Source organism: Ruditapes philippinarum, unplaced genomic scaffold, assembly GCF_026571515.1.
Source record: "Ruditapes philippinarum isolate M1 unplaced genomic scaffold, ASM2657151v2 ctg23394_1_1_1_1, whole genome shotgun sequence".
In the NCBI taxonomy this organism is placed as follows: Eukaryota; Metazoa; Mollusca; class Bivalvia; order Venerida; family Veneridae; genus Ruditapes; species Ruditapes philippinarum.
In genome coordinates, this window is record NW_026854465.1 from 1 (window position 1) to 16697 (window position 16697).

The following is a 16697-nucleotide window of genomic DNA, read 5'->3' on the forward strand; positions in this document are numbered from 1 at the left end:
AGAATTATAGACTTGAGGACAATTGTTAATAGATTTTTGTTTTGACCCCCGAGATAAATTCTATTCAAGGGTGATACAACTTTCATCAGGTCCAAACAACTATAAACTGACCTCAAAAGTATTTATATCCCAAACAAAAGTGTATACATTTCATTTCTTTTAAGATTTAATTTACCATTGTTTTTTCAAAAATTAAACTTTATAAAGCAATGGGAGTTTATTGCAGTTTATTGAATATTAAATTTAACTCATAAAATAACAGCACTTTATTGTTTTAGCTTTAAAATGGTGAACACTTGAATTAACTGATAGTAGAAATCAAAATGATCACTAGTTACTGTATTTTAGATCTATCACAGTCATTTTTCATTAAAATTAAGGATTTTAGCTCACCTGTCACAAAGTGACAGGGTGAGCTTTTGTGATCGCTTTTCGTACGACGTCCGTCCGTCTGTCCGTCCGTCGTCCGTCCGTAAACTTTTATTTTAAAAGACATCTCCTCATAAACCACTAAACCAATTTCATCCAAACTTCACAGGAATGTTCCTTTGGTGGTCACCTTTAAAAATTGTTCAAAGAATTTAATTCCATGCAGAACTCTGGTTGCCATGGCAACCGAAAGAAAAAACTTTAATCATTGCAAGTATTGATTATTCAAATTGTCCTATTAAAACCATCATATATACGCCAACTAACAAAGCCAAAATTTCTTTGATGGACTGTCCAAGTTTAGTGTCTTCTAGAAGTTCAGGAATGACAGAAACTGTGGCAATGTAGATGAAGCCTCCGGCAGTAAATGGTAATATCCACGTAGTCGCTGCCTCGCCAACACCCTCCGCAAACAGACTTGAGATTGTACCCAGCATAGCTCCTATAGCTGTACTAAACTGTTACATCATAGCCTACAAAAAGACAATTTTTTTATGTAAATAAACACAAGCTACTGTGAGCAAGCATTCTATTTTTACGTGACTAACTAAATACTAAATACTAAATGAAATACAAAAAATCCCTTAATACATAACTGTACACAAAAGTTTATATACAAATAACATGTACTTTGTACTTGGTATGTGTACTTGGTAAGTTATTGATACTGAACAAGTGAATAAAGTTTCAATACTATATCATAACTGGTTTATTGGACCATATTTTATAAACCATCTGACAAAACATTTTACCTTTAAAAATGGGCATAGGTATGTCAAATTGTGCGCCACTCATACGAAACTTGGTCATTGATCTTAGATGTCAACACTTAATATGTGTTTTAAGTTTCAAAGGAATCGCTACAATAGTGTTTGAGAAACCATTTTTCATGAAAATTCTAAACCATAAATTCAAAAAAATGGATACCCAATGCAATGCAAGCAAAGTATTTTCTTTTCTTAATCAATTTAAAAGGCTTATATAAGAATAACATTCTGTTCTTGCATATGAGCCCTCATATTTTGTTTTTTAAATAAGTCTCCAGGAAACTTAGGCTTCCCTATAGTTTAAATGTCCACGTCTGAATCTTTGTCATATTCTACAATATTTTCCTTGGAAATTATGAGGCAAGCACGTGGGACAATAACAAAATGCATAAGTCAAAAGTCAAAAGTCATAAATCAAAAGTCATAAGAAAATAGTAAAATAAATCTATAAGTCGAAACTCAAAAGTGACCCTTCAAGGCTTCCATAATAAACTATAATAGTTTCCCTTTAAAACACTGTAACGAGACTCGTATAAAAGTTTAAATTCCGTTGTGTATATGACTGAGTTATGTTTTATTTTGCAGGTAACAACAGGACCCAATAACACCTGTGTGAATGACTTCACGGGGACCTCATCAGCTTGCCCTCTAGCTTCCGGAATATTTGCATTAACACTACAAGCAAAGTATGATAAAATACATAATTATGCATCCGATTCATTTTCATCTTTGATAACTACCACTCTATAAAAGTGTCATGCAATACGGTCAAGTATTGTCTAGCAAGTAAAGCACCATGTACTAAATGTTTCCTCATCCATCCCTCAAAATTAATAAGTCATTTATTGTTTTCAGTCCAGCACTGACCTGGAGAGACATGCAGCATATGTTGGTTGAATATTCTATATCTTCAGGTCTACATGCTGACGCAAATTTCTACACGAATGCTGCTGGTAAAACAGGTATATTATAGAAACATGATGTACCGTAGAGATTCATGTTGTAATTATTCAAATATTATTCAATATTCAAATATTTCAAATCTATTCCAACATAATTTAGTCTAGTAAATGGGCTTTGATCGATCAGTGTTAAAAGATGTTATTTCAAAAACTAAATTGATTAGTGATAAGCAAAATTTAAATAAGTGGTAAAGAGCAGAACAGGCGCTCCATCACTTAAATTTTGTAAATGCTTACTAATAAACACTAACCTATACTTGAAGTAAGTCATTGGTTCGGATTCGGGTTAATGGACGCTGAGGCGATGGTGGACAACGCGCCATCTTGGAAAAATGTACCTTCTAGTACAATCTGCTCATCAACGCAAATTGACGTGGATAGGTAACTGATCTTATTATCGTATTATACAAAATATTAGCTTTAATCGGAAAATAATTGTTATAATATGAATATATTAAATGTCATATAATACCTGTAATGTCAAAATGTATATGGCCAATTTATTTCTAATGCTTTTCAACTAATTTAGTTTTGTTATTGGAAAATTTATATTTCATTTGAAGAGTTGAAATTTTTTTTTCAAGCCGTAAGAAATCATGACTTTAGATTAACAAAATCACCTGGGAAAATGTAGCACATGCAATACGTGTAGTATTATTCCGAAAGTAAAGAAATTGACGCTATTGTGCTGTTGTTTTTCTTTCTGCTTTATTTAAAACTTATATAGGAGCTAGAGATACTAATGATAATCAATCAATATGCTACTAATATATTTTTAAGAAATTCAGTGACGTCATCGATGGCGAGCACGTACTCTGCCAGCCAGTGTTTCATAAGCTATCTAGAGCACGTGATTGTTACCATAAGATACCGTGCCTCGAGACGAGGAAATGTTGAATTCTATCTCGACTCGCCGTCGGGTACTCGAAGTAAAATATTCAGATCGATAACTAACGATTCGTCGTCGTCGTCAATAACCTGGGATTTTATGTCCGTTCATACATGGGGCGAAAACCCGGAAGGTAACTGGACATTAACTATGTCTGATGCAAACGTTGGAACAAGTATGTTTATCTTATTGATAGATGCGTTTACATATTTTTTTCTAAAATCACATATAAAAAACAACAACAAACCACCAGAAATATGATAAGAAAAACAGCTTCATTATGAGATATGAAAGTTTTATAATATTATATAGATCTATGTTAATTTATCATGAAAATGATGATATAAAGTAGATTTGTGTATACATAAATCAGATGCCATTAGTATAAATACAAGAAAACATTTTGTAGTAACAAACATTTGCTGGTAACGTGGGCACATAAAACAATATTTTGCCAAGAACGGGTCTACCTTGCGTTAAACTATGAAATAAAACAATTATTTTTGGCACGTTTGTATACTATTTGACTTGACTTTAAGATGAATTCTAATATATTAAAATCTATACCTAGGTATGAATCTTTATTACTGGAGTATACAGTTTTATGGCACTGTCACAGATCCATTAGCTGGAATTCCTGCTGGTATTATATACATTTCTCTATAAATTATGTATTGCATGTATTATAATTTTTGCTTTTACTAGTTTTGGATTATTTCAATGTCTGCTGGTAATTTATTTCAATTTCGGCAGGTAAATTATTTCAATTTCTGCTGATACATTATTGCAATTTCTGCTGGTAAATTATTGCAATTTCTGCTGGTAAATTATTTCAATTTCTGCTGGTAAATTATTTCAATTTCTGCTGATAAATTATTGCAATTTCTGCTGGTAAATTATTGCAATTTCTGCTGGTAAATTATTTCAATTTCTGCTGATAAATTATTGCAATTTCTGCTGGTAAATTATTTCAATTTCTGCTGATAAATTATTTCAATTTCTGCTGGTAAATTATTGCAATTTCTGCTGGTAAATTATTGCAATTTCTGCTGGTAAATTGTTTCAATTTCTGCTGATAAATTATTGCAATTTCTGCTGGTAAATTGTTTGCAATTTCTGCTGGTATATTGTTGCAATTTCTGCTGGTAAATAATTGCAATTTCTGCTGGTAAATTATTGCAATTTCTGCTGGTAAATTATTGCAATTTCTGCTGGTAAATTATTGCAATTTCTGCTGGTAAATTATTGCAATTTCTGCTGGTAAATTATTGCAATTTCTGCTGGTAAATTATTGCAATTTCTGCTGGTAAATTATTTCAATTTCTTATGGTAAAATATTTCAATTTCTGCTGGTAAATTATTGCAATTTCTGCTGGTAAATTATTCAAAATATGCTGTTATTTTTTTCACTTTCTGCAGGTAAATCATTTCAATTTCTGTTGGTATAATTATGCTCTCATTTTTTTGTTGGTAAACTTTTTCAATTTCTTTTGGTGAATAATTTCATGTTTTTTAGGTAAATTATTTCAGTTTCTGTTGTTAATTATTTCAATTTCTGTTGGTATAATATTGAATACTTAAATGGCTGATTTTAAAGGGACTCCACTGAGGTTTAAAAGCCTAAAAACATAACATTTGAATTTCTTACATAAATGAGCTTGGGCACTTTAAACAGAAATATATGCATAGATAGTTAAGAAATATACTATGAAATAAATTGAAAATCGTATTTTAATGATTTTCTTAGCCCGATTTGAGTGATAAGCGTTTAAACGCTTTTCATTTTGGGTCATTTTTTTACAATTTGAATAATTATTCTGGAAAACGAAGTGCGCGAATGATCTGAAATTTTGCACAAAGATAAGTGGTCTAAACCTACATCAAATGGTACATTTATCTGGAAAAAATATTTTCAGTCCCATCATGTCAAAATACCCCTTTAAAAAGTCTTTTTAGCATGATACAAGATTCTGCTTTTTTACAGCTGGTGAATTTGGTGGTTTGTGCATAGATTCCGCGGAATGTAGTGCTCTCACAGATGGTGGTTGTTTACAGGACGGTAAAATCTGTGTCGTCTGCAACGACGGATATCGCGTGATTGACATATATTGTAAACAGGGTAATTTATTATTATATCAATGAGGATCCCTTATTTAGTAAAAAATATCAGTTTTGCAATTCTTTTCATTTTTTTTTGTTCATTTAAAAAATATAAACATACATACATACACGCACTCGCATACATACACGCGCGCGCACACACACGCACGCACGCACGCACACACACACACACACATACATACATACATACATACATACATACATACAAATCTTCAGATGTAGAGAAAAAGTAGTGTAGCTTATTGAGCAAAGTCAATAATCGTCAATATTCGAATTTTATGAACTTCAAAACAAAAACGTGTTTTATATAAATATTTACAAGATAATATATAATAGTTATATAAAGAACGCTATAGTTTATCTTTCAAACTTCAAATTTCATTTTTATTATAATTTTACAGATGGTCGGTTAGGTGGATATTGTGATGACAATGTAACGTGTGCAACCACTTCTCTTGACTGTATCAACAATGTATGCGAAGAAAAGGAGCAAGGTTTATTTTTAACTATAACTGCAAAGTGTTTAATCTTTTTATCGTGTTTAATTTTCTACTTTCATTGCAAACTTGATATTGTGTATGTCTGATATGTCTTACGTCTGAAATATCGTTCTTTGATATGTTAAAGATATATTATACCTTGTCATTATTTTTTTGCAGACGAAGAAACTGACAATACGCCACTTATCGTGGGCGCCGTTATCGGGGCTTGTGTTGGTATAGCCCTGCTGGTTGGTGCTGGCTACATTCTATACAAAGGTTGTACTGGTGTTAAAGCGACCTCTGCCGTCACCCCTGCACTATATGTACGACCACCAGTGTATTCATCACAACCTCCGCTATATTCTTCATCCGGGGCAACTGCAAACCAACGTATACCATATGTCAGCCATTTTGAAAACAGTATGTCATCATTTCAATCACGGTAATGGTGTTACATTTCAGTTTTTTCATGTTTCAGTTAAAATTTCTAATTATTATTTTGTTTGATTTTAAATATTAAAATTATCCTTACTTTGTAACTCAAAATTTTTTTTTTCAACAAACAAGAACATTTAGAAAATGATGATTGTTTCAGACATAGGCACACATTTAATCGACTATTTTGCAGAATTTGTAAAATGTTGTTCTGTTTCTTACATGAAATTTTCATTATGTCAGAGATATAGATTTATATATCACCAGGGTAACTTTAATTAAGATTCAAAAAGCGTTGGTCGATTCAATTTTTTTATTATTAAATTTTACTTTTTCATTTCTTAAATATATATGACACACCTACAATCAATACTGTTGATATTTTAAGTATCAAATACTAATGCTTCTGTCGGAAATAAGCTTCTGAGCTTTCATGTTCATTTGTACAAGCCTAGAATTTTATGTAAATCTGTACATGTTACATGCCACAGTGTTGTTATGTTTCTAGCTATTTAGTTTCAGTGTAAATATATCATGTTTAAAATTCTGAGCTAGTTGATATTAAAATATGGCAGCTCAACTTTCTGTGATAGCTAAATGCTTACTGTATGTGATATCTTGATATTTTCTTTATATATTCATTAAGTTATTATTCTGTATACCTTGAATATGTTATCATTGTTTGTGTATCTTACTGTTTGTTTTGTAACTTGCAAATGTGCATATTTAAAATAAAACAACCAATCAAATGTAAGGGTAAGGTAATATTGTTATTACTTAAGTAAATTTGCATAATAAAAGAAACAAAACTGACGTGTTCTTTTGTTTTTATTTAAGTTCAGTCACCATATTAATACATGTATATATATTCATTTATATAAACATTCACATGTAAGCACCAATACCTTAACAAACACACTTAAATTTAGTGCATACAAACAAAACTATTCTTACACCACAAACAAACACTTTAACTACATGTATACTTAATAAATTGGCAAGTTTATAAATTCCAACCAACATGTTTAAATAATTCTTTGAAGCATGTATTATTTCAATAACATGATTTTAACTTGTAAAGTTTTTGGCTTCATTGATACAATAATATTAAAACATGTTTATTACAGTATAGTTATTATACAGCACTTTCAAGATTTCAAAAACACGTCCATATATTTCTAACACATAGCTAAGTCAATCAGAAAAATAAATGTTTGGAAAACAAATAAGCAAAAGAAAAAAACCCAACAGTATTACTTTTAAATTTTATCCTTGATTAGTTATTATTGTTTAGTAATATAAGATGTTTGTCAGTTAAATAAGAAGACATAAATATTTAGTATTTGTACAAATGATGGAAAATATTCATATATAATGTACACAGACATTGATAACCCTGTCATTTCAACTCTAACAAATAGTTTAATTCAATTAAATGCTCCCATAAAAGCTGGTGTATACAGTTTCAATATAATAAAATTGTACCTAAAAATAAAAGCTAAGCTCTTGACAAAAAACATAATAATTAAAAACCCATTAAGCCTAAAAATGCTATCAATTTTACTTTTCAAAAGTTTTCCATTTTTGACATCCTGTTACAATTCCCATAAAATACTCAATGTCCATATACCTTAACAAGCTTTCGCTTCTTTTGCCTTTGTCTTTTGTTGCAATAAGTACACTTACAGTGATTTAATATTTTGTATACAAGTTAAAATACAGCTTTAGCTACCAATGTCACAAATTATTTTACAAAAGACGCTATTTTCTATAGATGATAAGCAGCTCACATGTTCTTCATACATTATTTTAACATTTTCTACAGAAGGGAAAACAATACTCATTTCTAATGCTTAATGTGCCTTTAAACTTTTGTAAATGTAAACTACATACAAATAAATCAGCATGAAAATAATTGTAAATGTGTATATAAAATAATATTAAACAAATATGAGTAATATAGGAAATACTAGCAGTCACACATTACATGTAACTACATGATATATCGAGGGTGCCGTGAGAAAATGCTGTAACTCCTTCATATCATCATAGAAGTTACAAGCACTTTGCAGCAAGCCCTCCATATAGTTGACTAGTTCTTAATTATATGACACAACCTTTCAAATAATGTTACATAAAATGATAAACCAACCTTAACATATATCTACATGTACAATACAGAAATGTTAACCAACCTATATATCTTATATATTACACAAAATGTTAACAAACATTCACACTTTAACTTATAAGCAATCTTATTATAACTGAAATATCTTAAGCTAGAAAGGTTTTTAGAATATACCCATGCATAATTTTATAACTTTAAACTATGTTTCACCTGGCTTAAAATAAGACTTTGAATTTCTTGAAAATTGAATCAAATGCACTCCGGAGAAACTTAAGTTTGAAGCCTTAGCTGAATCTAACAAATATGTGATTTTAGAGACTGCAACCAGGATAATATTTCACTGACCACCATCTTAAATCTTTACATGTCATGTCATGTAGATCTCTTGCTCTCAATTAATATAACTTAAGAAAATATGAAATGTTATTCTTTAATGACACTGCCATGGAAATATATTCTAATAATTTTGAATAAACAAGAATGTTCTTAGTAAAGATAATGAACCAATGATGAAACTTTTTTTGTATGATGCAAGGATGGAAAAAGAAAACAAAACTAAGTCCTTCCAGCTTACTGTTTTAATGCTTAAATACAATCTTAAAATTTTATTTCCTTGTATGTTGAGTAGTCATTTATGATGACATAATACCTGGAAGTTTATTTAACATTAAATCTGCTGTATACCATATTTCTACATGTACACTGTGTATGTATAAGGAAAATGCGAGTTTGTTTATTTAAAGGTTTAAGCTTGTTACATGATGTAGAAATTTATTAACATTATATAACATTATGACAATTAAAGCTAAATATCAAAATATGACAGTTTTTCATTAGAACTGTTCACAAATACAGAAATATTCAGTTATTTTAAACTTAATCCACTTACATTCAGTATTGTATCAATAACAAGGTTATATATAAATTATGCTATAAACAATGCTACCAAAGCAATTCATGATATGTTTGTATGTTACAATGGGTCAGAAAATTCACAATGTCACCAAAGTATTTTCACTATGAGTGTAACATAAATGCAGGTTTCCAACTCCAGATATCATAAAATCATGTGAGAACAATACAAAGTATAATACAATTATAGACTTGAGGACAATTTTTAATAGATTTTTGTTTTGACCCCATAATAAATTCTTTTCAAGGGTGATACAACTTTTATCAGGTCCAAACAACTACGATTGGAGTTTACTGTTACAAAGTCATCATATTAAATATATCATGGGAGATCAGATTCTAACAACTAGTGCTACTGAATTTCATAAATTAATCAATTCAATTATATACAGCAGCTATGAAATAAGCACTTTGACTTCAACACCAATCTGAGGATCACTTTTATAATAGATATACAATATATGTAAATATATCTTAATATTGTCGGGCTTTTCTCACCCTCGCAATGTACATTTTCTTTTCATTTTAAAAACAATATACATGTCAATATTGATAAGAAAACAAGTACTTAAGATGAAAACTATGGTTTATCACCAAACAATCATAATAACCACAGTTTTTGTGCTACTCTAAACAGATAAACAAAATGTTATAGTTTTCTGCTGTTGTTAAAAGTAACTGATCTAGTATAATAATATGTTACATTAATCTAACATTTCCTGTGATTCTCCCAAGTTCTGACTAACTCTTGTAAATAAAGCAAAGATAAAAATCATAAAGAACTAGGTAGAATCAATATACATGTATATATACTGCAACAGTTTTATGATATCTGAGTTTAAATTTCTGTTGTTAATGATATGAATAAGCTGTTTATACACAAAATGATAAAGTACAATAACAACAATGTAAACATAATTCATATATCTTTGTTTCATATGTTCTTATATATTACATTATAAGCGTTATTATATATAATAAAAAGAAAACCTTCGAGACCAGCTCTCAAATTACAAAATGATCACATTCAAACATTCTTGCTAGACAATTTGTTAATTTTTTTTAATTTTAATGAAAAATGACTGTGATAGATCTGAAATACAGTAACTAAGTCTATGATCATTTTGATTTCTACTATCAGTTAATTCAAGTGTTCACCATTTTAAAGCTAAAACAATATAGTGCTGTTATTTTATGAGTTAAATATAGTATACCCAATAATCATTGCAAGTATTGATTATTCAAATTGTCCTATTAAAACCATCATATATACGCCAACTAACAAAGCCAAAATTTCTTTGATGGACTGTCCAAGTTTAGTGTCTTCTAGAAGTTCAGGAATGACAGAAACTGTGGCAATGTAGATGAAGCCTCCGGCAGTAAATGGTAATATCCATGTAGTCGCTGCCTCGCCAACACCCTCCGCAAACAGACTTGAGATTGTACCCAGCATAGCACCTATAGCTGTACTAAACTGTAACATCATAGCCTACACAAAGACAGAAACAATTTCTTTATGTAAATAAACACAAGCTACAGCAGGCAAGCATTCTATTTTTACATGACTAACAGATTTATCATTATTTCACATGGATAAAATATGTTACTTGTAGCCTGCCAGTCAATTTTTTCTCTTATAAAATTACTTCAATTTTTAATCAGTTGCATCCTAAGTATCACTACTTGATAATATAAATACCTGCATTTTAATACTTTTACATCACAAATGCCTTGTTACAAACACAAACCAGTGTTTAACTTTAGCAATTTTTATCAAAACAATCACTTGCAGTGAAATACAAAGCTACAAAAATGTTGTCTCTATCTATGAAAACTTCCACAGTAAGTATTGTCAGGCATATTCAATAATTATATTTAAAGAAACTGACATAGCAAACCAATGACTGAGAAAACTCTTGTTATTGATCACTCAACGATTTAACATTAAGTGTCACTAAGACCTTGACCTTATGACCTCAAAATCAGTAAAGCTTTTCAATGACATGGGCAATGACCCTAGACTCCCTACCAAGTTAAACAAAACTTGACTATTTTTTTTTTAAGTTATTCATACAAAGCATCATCAAGACCTTGACCTTTGACCTAGTGACCTATAAGTTATCTACTCGCCAAGGACAACGTCCTCTACAGGCCATGCACAATGTCCAATCCATGTCTTATTAGGCATATAGAAATATTCCTTACCTTTTTCTTAGTACAGCCAGACTGAACCAAGATAGCAAAGTCACCAATTTCATGGGGAATCTCATGGAGGAAAATTGTGATAGTTGTTATAATTCCTAAGCTCTGACCCATCATGAAAGATGCTCCAATAGCCAGACCATCTGTAAAGTTGTGAGCAAAATCTGCGGCAAGATTCAGGTACCCAGCTACTTTTATATCTTCAACTGGTGTTTCTTAAATAAGATAAAAAAAAAACATGAAAATATGGCAAAGTAATTATTAAGTCAAAATTCAAAAGAAGTGTATTTAAGGGAAAAAAAATCTAATCCATATTGTTGACTTGCTTAACATTTAAAGATATCAAAGAGAAAGGATGGCTAAATTTAGAACATTTGCCTGTTGGAATTAACATATACAATATCACATATGACATTAAAATCAAATAAAATTAACAGCCAGGTATATGATATATTAAGAGTATCATGTTGGTGTATATATTTAATGAAAAGATTTTAAGGATTCAGATTGAAATGCATGTATTTTAATATTTTAATAAATCTAAATAAATATTATATATTAGACAATGTTAGGCAAAGAAAGTTAACGTTGTTGAGGTACAGAAAGTGCATATTTATTTCAACAGCCAAATGTTGAGAAAACAAATTTAATTAATAAAATATTGCTTTTTGTATACAGTATAGCAATATTACTCTCTAAAATTGATATGTGGGTATAGTATTGAAACCCATGGCCATCACCTTTATTGAGTCTTTTATGAAATTACTTTTTGTTACAAGAATGATTTATTCTTAGTAAACAGTTATCTTTGTCACCATTTATTTAAAGATGTATGTATGTACTATACTGCATCTAACTCGTTCTAGTGTTTTAAACAACACCGATTCCAGTATTTTGCAAGTATTTCAATAATTATTATAAATTGCATTTCTAAAACAATTTTACATACATGTACAGACTTTATTATAGTGAAATAAAACAGTCAACATATTAAGAACTGAATCCGGGTCAGCTCGGCCCTAAAACATACTCTGCCCCCAAGTCAGCTCGGCCCTATTCCAACTCGGCACGGGTCAACTCGGCCCACTTTTAAAAATGGGTAAAGCCAAAGGACATCAAAAGACTCCTATTGTCACGGGCTATTATTATCAATCAATGTGTATGTTAAAACTACCGATTAATTAGGTGATAATTATGATTGACTCATTCATTCAAATTTGATTAGTGACCACCTGCAATTAATTAGAAGCTTATGCTATTAAGTAAACGCGTTTTTGTTTCATATTTTTTTTAAAATTACTTTACAAACAAAATGCATCTAAGGAAACACGTTTTTATTATATCTATATTCACAGGCACAAGAATCGGACCGGGGAAGAAAAAATAGGAAGTTATTTTTCAATCAATCTGTTCATATTTTTCTTCCCATGTTTGATAATCGTGCCTGTGTCTATATTAATTTTATCGAATCTGCAAGACATATAAATAACTTTTTTTTCTGAATATACTTTATTTCAGCAGAGGTACAATGTATAATTATATAATAATAATAAGATATTTCTTATTATTCATTTACCTTAACAACATGCAAAGCAAAATAAATACGTTATAGGCCTATATATTTTTGTAAAGTGGGCCGAGTTGACCCATGCCGAGTTGACCCGTGCCGAGTTGGTATAGGGCCGAGTTGACTCTTTTCCTTAAGAACTTACCTTTAGTCTGAACTACCTCGTCTGTCTTTTTATTTGTAGTTTCTTTGGTCGTTTCCTTATCATCTTTTGTGTTTTCCTTGTTATCTTTTGCCTCCTTTTCTTTCTTTGGTGGTGCATGTGAGTGGGCATGATCTCCTTTTACAATCCTTACAAATTTTTCTACCATTAGGAATGCAATAATACCAGCCAAAACCCAAAGCCCTACAGACATATCATGAGAGTGTCCACCTTCGTCATGGGAATGTGTGTGTCCATGATCATCTCCACCATGTGAATGTGGAGACACTGCATGCGGAATAAGATGGAGAAAGGCATCTCCCAACAGCCCTCCTGATGCAAAACTTAGTAGAACTTTCAATAATGGCTGATGTTTGTCTGTATTATCTAAAGGAATAAACAACAAAATGAAAATTGGTGAAAATGCTTATGACTGCTGTTGCTGTGATAGCCTCAATCCAACAACTTTATTCCAGTATTTTTCACAGCTTTTCCTTTAGGTTGCTCTCCATGGGAATGCCCATGTCCTGGGGCTTCCCGTTTACCACCATGTGAATGTGCATGTTGTTCTCCTCCATGGGAATGAGCGTGACCATGATCCCCGTGAGTGTGACCATGATCTCCGTGTGTATGCCCATGTCCCCCATGAGAGTGAGCATGTCCATGATCTGCAGGAAGTTCGTTTGCTTGCTGTGAATATTTGAAAGATGCAGGTTCATCGTGAGAATGTCCATGATCGTGATCATGTCCGTGACATTCAGCAATTGAAATGAAATTTAATGAAATAAATAGAGTTGTTAATGTAAAAATTGTCAGTGTAAAATGTTTAGAGGAAAACATTTTCGTAGACGTGTACATCTTTCTCGCGAAGCGCTTTTCTAGAGCGTCTGAATACGCAGATGAAGCCGACGGTGTCACGCTATCTATTTGTCGTGACTTTCACTCTACGACTAAATATTGCGAAATTATTTTAATTTTGCGAACGGAAAATTTATTTTACTGAAATATGATATTTATATCTGTGATGGTTGAAAACCCCAGGCTTGAAGAATTTAAGTTGCTTTTATTTTGATTGAATAGAATAGAATAGAATTAATAGAATGGTGTAAATTTTTTTATATGTTTGGCCAAAAGTTAGAAAATTAATAATGTGGACCCATAATTAGGTTTTCTTTAAACATCCGATGAGTATCATTATAATTGTTCTAGTATGTAGTGATTGACTAGTATTCAGCACGTGATGTTTAGACTATCATAAGATCTAGACGTGATCAGTGAGTATTGTATTGCTATCTATTGTACTATGTATATGTATGCATATGCTAAACATTGTGAGTGGTATTCAATGAATTTATATGTTCAGATCAATGTAAAAGACACTAATGAGTACCACTAGAGATTATATTATTATTATTATTATTATTATTATTTATTATTATTATTATTATTATTTTATTATTATTATTATTATTATTATTATTTGAAACCGTTTGATTATTTTCATTATTGTTGCCACAAACGCACTCTTTGTATTTTTATCCAATTTTCAGTTTTGAAGAATTATTATCCTTTAACATGTTTTTATCTTTGATAAATGCATGCTCGTTAAATAGATTCAATTTTAATGACACATCTTTTCCAACCAATAAACTCAAATCAAAAAACATCTTCAGAAACAAATAGTAAAAATATAAAAGGTGTATTTATTTTCAGCGTTTATGTTAACAGTATAATTAGTCCGTAATTTATGAGTGAGTTTTGTATGTATTGAAATTCATTTTTAATAAACAGTATTCAGTAACGTATACATATATATTAATAATTTTATGAGATGTGCTCCTTGGATGTGTCATCAAAGAAAAAAATGATTTTTAATATGTTATGAGAAACAATCAGAAAAGAACTTACCGTAAATGTTATGGGTGTTATAAGAAATGCTTTCTAAGATGTTATGAATAACTATATTCATTGAATGAGTTATGTTCCAAGTCATTGAGCTAGTTTGCTCAGTGAGCTTTAAATCCAGCCAGGTATGATAAAATAGCTCGTACTCAGTAAATATGTTGATTTTAAGTGTAAAACAAAAATATTACAAGTGAAATATATAGAGATTATAATCTATGCTCGGTATGGTACAAATTAATTGAGGGATTTTAAAAATAAAAAGTTAAATCACGGCTTTAATTACAGTCGTGGTGATATCATGGCTAACATGCTTTCACACGTCAGCCGAAAATGAAAACAGAAACCAACAGCTAGTGTTGATGATATATCTGGGCATATGTCAAAGTTAGATTAATGTTTATATGTTCAGAATTAATAAATGGCTGTAATAATTACTGTATATATAAATATATACTGTATATATTGGCGCAGAAGTCGAAAGTCCTCAGATGATATATTATAGTTTATATAGATATACAGTTTATATTTTTATCTAGAATTATTTTTTACAATATCCCACAATTGCGCCGAGACCCTATGGTAAAAATCATTTCAAATTTAATTATGTCACAAAGGAATATGTTTCGTAGGACGGGACGGACAAAACACTCATATTTAATCAGTTAATTTCTGACCAATATTTGACTAATATTTGACATTTTTAGTACTTTTATGCCTATTATTGAGTGACGTCATCAATATTGGTTGTAAACGTATACCATACGGAAGAAAATGGCGGCCTCCATGAAGTGTTTACCTTACAAAAGTCTTAACTAGATTTTTGCTGTTTATAATTGACTGTAGCCATGTCTGCGATCGAAACCTGGGTGAATGATAAATTGCACGATATTCTTGGAATATCAGACAAGTATATTGCTCAATATTTGATCGGACTTGCGCAGAAAGTCAAAGTCCTCAGAAGAATATATTCAGAAACTAAAAGATACGGGAACTATCGATGTCGATGAAAATGTAGCTGGTTTTTTTCAAGTGAATTGTGGCATAAGGTTTGTTCCATTTTCGATTTTTGTTTAGTCCATAAGTTGAGAAAAATGTGCATCATGAAACCCGAGATCCCCAGATTGCGGGAATACCGTTTCGAGCTGCTACCGACTGATCACACAATTTCGAGTCAACTCGTCTCGTGGTCAACTCGGTCGTAGGACAGGGCGGACCGTATGTTTGGACAGGGTGGACCATATTTTAGGACAGGGTGGACCGTGACTCGAGAGGAGGGACCCTGCATATTTTCAAATTAAATATTGCTATTCTATTTTATTTATGTTTTTCAATATCATTATCATCTTCCCAGCAAACAAAAGACGTTGTACCAACGTTGTACTGACGTTAGACCTTGACGTTGGGTAAATGTTGGCAGAAGGTTGGATTTGAAAGTTTTTTAGACGTCAGAATCCGACGTCTATACAACGTCATAAAATGACCTTTATCCAACCTTATCTGACCATAAATCCAACATTTTCTGACCATTATCTGACCATAATCCAACCTTTTCTGACCATTATCTGACCATAATCCAACCTTTTCTGACCATTATCCAACCTTTTCTGACCATAATCCAACCTTATCTGACCATGATTTAACCTCATTTCAAACTTTTGGGAAATAATTTTTTTTTTCATTTTAAGCTCATTAGTAGGGTAAACAAATAAGCATTCTTTTATAATTTTAACAATTTATTTGCAATACGAATCAC

The 16697-nt window shown here is 30.9% G+C and overlaps 2 protein-coding genes across 2 annotated transcripts; one reads left to right on the top strand and one right to left on the bottom strand.

The window, feature by feature from the left end:
* Window positions 1–1764: 1764 nt before the first annotated feature.
* On the top strand, window positions 1765–6898 carry LOC132740209 (proprotein convertase subtilisin/kexin type 6-like). Its single transcript, XM_060728067.1, has 8 exons — window positions 1765–1882; window positions 2052–2158; window positions 2422–2539; window positions 2939–3222; window positions 3619–3690; window positions 5032–5166; window positions 5570–5662; window positions 5828–6898. The coding sequence occupies exons 2-8, from the start codon at window positions 2074–2076 to the stop codon at window positions 6094–6096; spliced, it is 1056 nt and encodes a 351-aa protein (XP_060584050.1). The 5' UTR covers window positions 1765–1882; window positions 2052–2073; the 3' UTR covers window positions 6097–6898.
* A 2907-nt stretch (window positions 6899–9805) lies between these two features.
* Window positions 9806–13956, bottom strand: LOC132740210 (zinc transporter Slc39a7-like). The gene is given in 5 exon segments (XM_060728068.1): window positions 9806–10617; window positions 11334–11545; window positions 13043–13460; window positions 13462–13497; window positions 13499–13956. Coding segments are annotated over 5 exon segments (1317 nt in total). The 5' UTR covers window positions 13898–13956; the 3' UTR covers window positions 9806–10365.
* Window positions 13957–16697: the final 2741 nt, after the last annotated feature.